General features: G+C 39.3%; 1 protein-coding gene across 1 annotated transcript; it reads right to left on the reverse strand.

Annotated features, from left to right (window-relative positions):
- Positions 1-473: 473 nt before the first annotated feature.
- On the reverse strand, positions 474-1,415 carry LOC308350098 (olfactory receptor 51A7-like; the record flags this gene model as incomplete). The annotated part of the gene is made up of 1 exon (XM_080815100.1): positions 474-1,415. The coding sequence occupies one exon, from the start codon at positions 1,413-1,415 to the stop codon at positions 474-476; it is 942 nt and encodes a 313-aa protein (XP_080671226.1).
- Positions 1,416-8,516: the final 7,101 nt, after the last annotated feature.

Raw genomic sequence — 8,516 nt, forward strand, 5'->3', positions numbered from 1 at the left:
CAATTCTAGTTACGTTCCAGGCGATGCTTATGCTGCTGAGCAGTGTACCACCCTTTGAGTAGCAAGGAAGAGAACATATTTAAAACAACTTAGATATATTAAGGGCTTAATGTAAATTAAAAAAAAAAATAAAGGATCAAATAAGGAAAGCAAATACAAAGATGCTATGTTCTTCCTTAGAAGCCTCTCTGTTTCTCGCTCTTCATTCACACCTCAACATAGATGCCATCAATCCCCTAACAGTAACAAAAGGATTTCTACCTACTCTCTGAAACGCAGGCCTCCTCTTCCTCAAAATCGGATATGCTGCGGTATATTAGATCCCCTTTAGGGATTAAATGATTGATTGGCTAATTAATTAATGTAACTTTAGAACTATGAAGTAAAAGGAAATATCTCCTCTTTGAAAGAAATATTGCCCTGCTCCTAAGATAATGTATTGTAGAAAAAATGGGGCTTACATGTCTGCCCCATCATTTAGACTTTAGACTTAGTTTTTCCAAGACTTTTACTCTAATCTGCCGAGTTTTTACACAATACACAAGGGGGTTCATCAAAGGCGGTACCAACAAGAATGCATCAGCTATCAGAATCATAGCCAAAGGGGATTTATGCTTGGCAAAGCGATGCATGGTAGCCAAAGTGATGATGGGCATGTAGAAGATAAGCACAGCACAGATGTGGGACACGCAGGTATTAAGAGCTTTAAGTCGCTCCCCATGGGATGCAATACCCAATACGGTCTTCAGGATTAAGACATAGGAAACCGCAATGAACACGCTGTCTGACATCATGCAGAGTGCAACAAACAGACCATAGTAAAAGTTAACCCTATTGTCAGAGCAGGCCAGTTTCATGACATCCTGGTGGAGGCAATAGGAGTGTGAGAGCAGGCGTTTATTACAGTACCTGAGTCTCTTTAAAGTGAAAGGAAGAGGAAGAACTAGTAGAATGCTTTTGATAGCAAATGTCAGTCCGATATGCAAAACTCTGGAGCTGGTAAGAATGGAGCTATACCTCAGGGGGGTGTGAATAGCTAGAAAGCGATCAAAGGACATGATCAGAAGCACCGAAGATTCCATGTCTGTGAATCCATGGATGAAAAATTCCTGGGCAATACACGCATCAGCAGAAATCTCCATAGCATTGAACAAGAAGATCCTCAGCATGGAGGGAAGAGAAGAGAAAGACAAGCCCAAGTCAGATAGGGCCAGCATGGAGAGGAAATAGTACATTGGCTCATGCAGGGAAGGCTCTGTCTTGATGACAAAGAGGATGATGCAATTGCCCAGGATGGCCAGGAGGTATATGAAACAGATGGGGATGGAGACCCAAATGTGCACATGCTCAAGACCTGGGATCCCAATCAACAGGAAGGTGGAGATTTCAACTTCTGAGGTATTGAGAGCAAACATCACAAACAGGTCTCTCACTTATATGCTCCAGGTAGATAAATAACATCAACAACAAACAGAAATTCTCTTAGTTGTATTTACTGAACACAATTAAGTTCAGTTGCCAGGTAAATTACATATAGCTCATCTTTAGGTATCAAACAATAATGTAATATAACTTTTTCTATATAAATAAGAATACAGAGTAGATTTAAACGGGTTCTTCATGACATTCACTTGAGACTTTCATACTACTCAACTATATCTTCATTCCTTGATATACTTCTGAACAACTTGATAGCTTGGAAGCAACGAGGTGTTCTGATAACCTTTTTTATTAAAACTACCATTTTTGAGATTTATGCCTCAAGTAAACTAAGTTGGAGTACATTGAATCTGGAAAAACTATAACGTCCTGAATGTGGTCATTGGTCACATACTCAGACAAATCACAGATGCTATAGTAGTAGTAGTCAAAGGAGGCCTCTTATATTATTGTTCATGGTACATGTGTGTGAAAATATAAAATGGATCTACCACAGAGTTTGACAAACTAATATGCTGAGCCAAATTCAACCTAAGCCTTGTTTTTGTACAATCTGTGAGAGTTTTAAAAATATTTTTTAAAAGTGTTTTTAAAGAGGAGAAGAAAAAGCATATATGACAGAGATAGGCATGTGGCCTGAAAAGTCTAAAATATTTACTTTCTGGACATTTATAGGAAAAAGTTTCTTGACCCATGTGCTAGAAAATTATGCATCCAGACACAAGCACACAGACACGAACAATCACAGTAGTAGGAGTGTGGTAGGAATGGAGTAATGGTCAAAGAGAACCCCAGATTTAAGAGTAATGTTTTAGTTTTCATTTTTAAAAAAGCCAATGACACATGAAACAAATACACAAGAGTTTTAAATTTTCCCAAAATTCCCAAAAGAATTGCAAAAACATAGGACAATGTTCTGTACTTTTCTATATTCTTTTAATTCTTCCCCCCTCCAAATCGTCTTACACAACACCACTCCCAGAACCATATACCACCGTGAGATCCTCAGGACCAAACACTATTCATCAGCACATTGCTGTAGCCTGAGGCAGTCTGAGTGAGCACAGCACCTCAGGGAGCTGAGGAAGGACTCCTCTGACGCCAGCTATCATACTCTAGGTGGTGAGCTGCCAGCTAGTACATCAGAATAAGTGGTGAGAAGGGAATGGCCAGGCACAAGCATTGATCCTTTTGTGGGGAGTTAAGAAGTATTTCTTGTCAAGGGTAGAGAAAGAGGGAGTGCATCCAGAAGGAACAAATTACAGGGTGAAGGGTGGAACTAGAAAGCAGTGAAGGGGAGAACAGTTACTAGCTCTACTCTCTGCTGCCAAAATTTTGAAGGACATTTGCCTCAACTTGACTCAAGATAGGGACGATGACAATTTGTGGCATGTAGGGTGTGTCATACGGAGAAGTGATGAGGCTAAATGAGGAGAACATATTTCAGTACTGTGCGTCTATTTTGTCTCGCCTCTCATATGTGGCAAGTATTTCCTTAAGGAGAAGCACATACCACAGTTGCGATTTGTAGGTGCTTTAAATACTCACATTGTTTCCATGCAGTCGCTATTGGCCCAGCTCAGAATGGCCATGCTTCTTGCCCTTCTTTCCCTGTTCTTGTATCCTCTGCCATTGCTCTTGGCTGCTCAATGTCTGCCTTTCAGACTGGTGACCAATTCAGGTTCTTATCTCTGGTATTTGGGCTTGATCCTGCTCATGTTTTTGGTGCCAGCATTACTCACACTTCAGGTAGCTCTCTTTTTAATAGCTCTAGGCCAGAGAAACCCCAACAGTGCAGCTGGCACTGTCTTTGTCAGGGGAGTGGGATTCACAGCGAGAAAAGTGATAATATACTTTTTATCCATTCTTATTCAAAAGTTTCCTCAGAATGGCCATTTCAGGGGAGCCTGGGTGGCTCAGCTTCTTAACTGTCTGCCTTTGGTTCAGGTCATGATCCCAGTTTCCTGGGATCAAGCCCCATATTGGGCTTCCTTTTCAGTGGAGGGTCTGCTTCTCCTTCTGCCACTAACTCTACTTGTTGCTCTCTCTCACTCTCTCTCTCAAATAAGTAAATAAAATCTTTTAAAAAATGGTCATTTCTAAGATTCCATGTCTGAGGTCTTCCTGACAAGTTACCAGCCTAACTCAGGTACTAAAGGAATGACTTACTATTGGAAACATTGTCTTTTCAACTGTGTTCATCATGCAAATACAAAGATGTACCCCATCCCACATATGTTCCCTAAATTTTCAGCTTAATGCTGTCCCAAATGCAGTTTGGTCCCTTAGGCTGGACAAACTATGAAGCATTTTTACCTCTAGCTTTCTCAAAGGCATAAGGTTGATCTCTATAAATTGCAGAATTTTCACTAGGAAACATAAAATAATCTTAGGGAAATTCACTTTGAGTCTCTAAGACACCTACCAGGCTCCTGGGTTCTTTAACCAAGAACAAGGGTGAAAAGCCTTCAAAGTCGCCAGGTTCTGTAACTTCTCTGCTCCAGCACCATGTTGGGAATCCATATTCTTATATAGACCCTCATACTCCTCCCTAGCATAGGCATATCCTCCTGAGAATTAACAGGCACTTAATCCCCTGGCACCAAAACAAAACAAAACAAAACAAAACAAAAAAACCTATCTAACTTCATCACAGTCTGTCAATAACAGGCTCACCTAAGAAATGCAGAAAGCAGGCTCTGACTCACAAGTCCTAGATTAAATTAACTCTTGAGATCCTGTTCCTACATTAGGTACAGGATTTGAGGAGAGCCTATCTCAGACACTGGTAAGGTGGACTATACCCAACTATGTCTCCAACAATAAGTGTATGCCTTAATAGTCTCAGTCTAAGACTATCACAGACCTTATGTGGAATTCTGCCCAAGATGATAGGTTCTGTTTTGTCATCACAACATCTATTTTTAAATGTGAGTGGATTTAGGTAGGTCACAAGCTTTCAGATTTATCATTGACTCCTCTTCTTTGTTCTCTTATATCTAGTCCCCTCACATTTATTGGCCAGTGAAGGCATTTCATTTCATAAAACAGAAAGCAAGCCAGAATCACAAACATTCTGGTATCTTAGACTGTTGATGTCAGAATTACCAATTCTTATTCAGCCCTCAACTTTGAAAATTGGAAATAAAAAGTATAATTCTGGTAGTACATTCAGGAGGACATATGATTTTCAAAGACAGAATAGAAAATAAGATCTAGTTGAACACCATCAGCATGAAACAAGAAATAAATGAACCGATTTACATAAGACTATAATGATCACTTGGTCCTCAGGTTAACATAAAAGGAGATGTGCTAGAGGTGAGAGCTGGTAATCAGCATAAGTCAGGCAGAAAACTGGAGAAAAGAGGTTTATAATTTGACTGTGAAAAGTGATTTTCCATATTCTAGTATATACACATATTATAGTCAGAGCATTAAATAAAGGAATAAAAATTCTTAACCTGGATGTATTTAATCCAGCATCTGTCTAGGATCATAATGGAATTCTATGGCTCAATTATGACCATGCTACATCCTCCCAGCATTCCTTGACATATATCTGCATCATTCTGAGTTGAACATTCCTTGATCTCTAGATCCAGAAATGGCTTTAAGGTCACCAGGAGGAAAAGCAACCAGAACTATACACACAGACATACACACATACACACAAAACTGGTGTTCAGCTTTTTTTGTATTTCCAGGGAGCAAGACAGTAAGAATTGTGCTCCTAGAAGGGCTAAATTTAGATAAAAGGCAAATTCACCTAAGAAAATTAAGGGAAAAGATTAAATAAAATGTATTATCCTCTTCCTGTTTTCTTTCTCCTGTTCAAATTGCTGCCTCGGCTCCTCCTCCTCCATTTCTTCCCTTCCTTCATTCCTTTTTTTAATCTATTGTGAGTATTATAATTTTAATGTAAAAAGTACTGAATTTCACAATGACAAATACTCCTTATCAAAGGAGTTGCTCTCAGCAGCCCTCTCTGAGAACATGTCTATGTGCTTTATACGCTTATTGAACTTTCCCCATTGTCCTGAAGCTACCTCCATCTTTTCTAAAACACATGGCCCACGGAAACGTTTTCTGAACCATTTCTCCTCTATGAGGTTAAAAAAAAAAAAAAAGTGAAGAAATAGAAGTTGATAACTAAGCCACCCTAATTGATTTATGGAACTAAATGGGGAAGAAAGTTTGCACCAGAAAAGAACAAAGGTGACTGTTCAGGTCCACAGGAGAGATGGCCGAAACCTTACTTGGAGGCACCAGCCTTCTGTCAACCTATAGCCTCTCCTGGTGAGAACATCAGGGTTTGAGTTATGTCATGAATCAGCTTCATTTGAAGTGTACCACTCCAAATCTTGTGGGCTTATTGTCCAGTCAAGGTTGCAACAAACAGATGCATCACTCATTGGCTGGCTCCACAAAGGGAGAACATGGTAACCTCCTGCCTTAGGCCTGCACTGTGCTCCTCCTGCTTCTTGCCCCAGGGCTGACACTGAGGCATGACACATTCTCAGGTATTCACTTGGTATTCATACATGTGAGGAAGTATGGGGGAATGAACAACTCATAGGATAAATACTGACCAATGGTAAATGAGATCCAGTGGATTAATGGTTCCCTCCTTATTTTCCTGGATGGACTGTCATGAGATGTATTTGATAAGGCTTCAGAGTTGAGTCTGCAGGAGTGGTCCATAGTCACCCATAAAGGTGACTGGCTCATTATTGATTTACCATCTCTCAGCTCCAAATTCCTTTTTGCCTCCTCTACGATGATGGTGTTGGGACTCTGTACATATTTTCTTTTGTCAGCTGACACAATATTAAGATGTGTCAGTGGAAGGCAGTGGAGGAACACTGGAGGGAGGAGCTTTCTCTTCCTGGTTTCTGTGTGCTTTGTTGGCCAGACTCCCACAGAACATGCTATTTTTCCATTGTTTGGCACTGTGTGTTTCTTCAGTATTCAGTTCCAGCAGTGCACAGCTTCTTCCACTATAATCACTGAGCATGTTCTCTGTTCTTCACTGGGACAACAGGGACATAACCAGAGGCCCAGACAGTATGTAGCAGGTTTCCAGCTGAGGGAACATCTCCCACCTCTTCTTCTTAGCCTTGGGTATATGCATACAAATCAAGGCAGCACAGGGCTAGCCATCTAGTGAACTGGCTACCCAACTTTCATCTCAAAAGGGCAGCCTGGAGCTATTCCCATCTGAGCCTCACATGGAAATATATTATAGTCCTATAAAAGGCACTCTCTCTATATCCCAGTTTCAGCAGTGCCCAGCACTCATAAGCTTGTCTGGCACCCAGAGCTCAGAGACTTGGCACCTTTCTTGGTACTCCCAGAGGGCAGATTGGGTTTTGCAAGCTTCACCAAGAAAAACCTTAGGAACTTCACAGGCTTAAAATATACTTACAAAATCAAATGTGTCCACTTATAAATGTACTTTTTCATTGAGGAAAGGAGAATACCCAAATTCCTTGAGGACTCTTGGATATGAGATATCATCTCACACTGATAATAGGAAACCAAATATTCCATCATGTTCTTTTTTGATTAAAGTATTAGATTATTGGGGCAAGATGATTAATGGAATTATGGACAAATTTTATTTCACAGTGAAAACAATGATTTTTTACCCATAGCTAGTCTGCAGAGGCCTAAGTATATGATTGGTTACATCACACTTATGAACTGGGAAAATTTTCATGTTAGCATATCTGTGAAGTTGAAACCATTAGATAAAGTACAAAGTCCATGTAAGCCCAAATTAAGTTTGTGAAAAGTTATCCCAGAATCCCATGACATTTATCAATGTCTTATAGATGCATCCTCCATTAATTCACATTCATGGCCTCACTAAAGGTTCTGATAAGTTACTGGAAGAGAAAGAAAATATTCAGGCTTTGTTTATGGATGGATTGGTGGACAAGTTGGTACTAAGCGTTGGTACCAGACGTAGAATACAGTGGCACAACAGCCTCATACATGAATGACCATAAAGAGAAAAAAAAGTGCTCAAGGACAGTTTTCATAATGGACAGTTGTTGACTTTGTGTAGAAAGAGAGGTTGTCTAAAGTATGTGGTTACACATGGACTTCTGTACTTTGCCGAAAGGTTTGTCTAGTTGCTCAGTGAATGGAACTAGCAAACTAGAAAGAAGAGAGATAAGGAAGTCTGTAGAAGATGTATGCAAAATACATACTAAAGTGGACACAGAGGGTGAAAATCCTTGTATCTCATGCTAATATCCACAAAACTTTACCCACCTCAGAGGAGAAACAATAATAAGATAGAAAGAAACCACATGTAAACATCAGCAGGCTTTGTTATACTACTGCTGATCCAGTGGGCTCACAGACGGAGTCAAAATGGAAGAGATAGATAAAACATGAGTCAAAAGTATAAATTCCCATTTATCAAGGTTAGTTTTAGGAAAAATTGTGTAATCTTCATTTCTGGGAAATTCTGGGTAATATTATTACCCACTTTTTACATTCAGCTAACAGCAGCAGGACTGATCCTGAGCATTTGATATGGCATTTTGTATGCACATCATATATGATCCCACACATAAGAAAGGGCAAAATAACTACTTATATACAATCCAGTGTTGAACTACATTGATATGCTAGTAAGATACAATCTATAGAATGACTATTTTTAGAGTTAACCAAGAATTACAAGAAGAAAAAATTAATTAAAATGCCCTTTGGATATCATTCAGAAAAGAATTGTTTATTAACAAACTTTCCTACATTAAATCTGGACGTTTTGAATTGTATGCAGTCTGAATGAATACTTTATTCAGGTTCATACTACTTGCACATATGAATTGTTGTTTACATACATTATCTCACTTTACCTTGAAAACAAAGCATAATTTAAGTGATATTAATAGGGACTTACTGAGAAGGAACCTAAGCAAATATTATGCAATCTGTAAGTTACTTAGCTTAAGGTTGTTAGAAGAATATCTAGGTACAGAATGGGGAAAATTACCCCATTCTATGGAAGCACTCATTTACAAATGGCTTTCTCTCTATTCTGAGATAACTACTGA

This window comes from Martes martes (genome assembly GCF_963455335.1).
Source record: "Martes martes genome assembly, chromosome: 10".
Taxonomy (NCBI): domain Eukaryota; kingdom Metazoa; phylum Chordata; class Mammalia; order Carnivora; family Mustelidae; genus Martes; species Martes martes.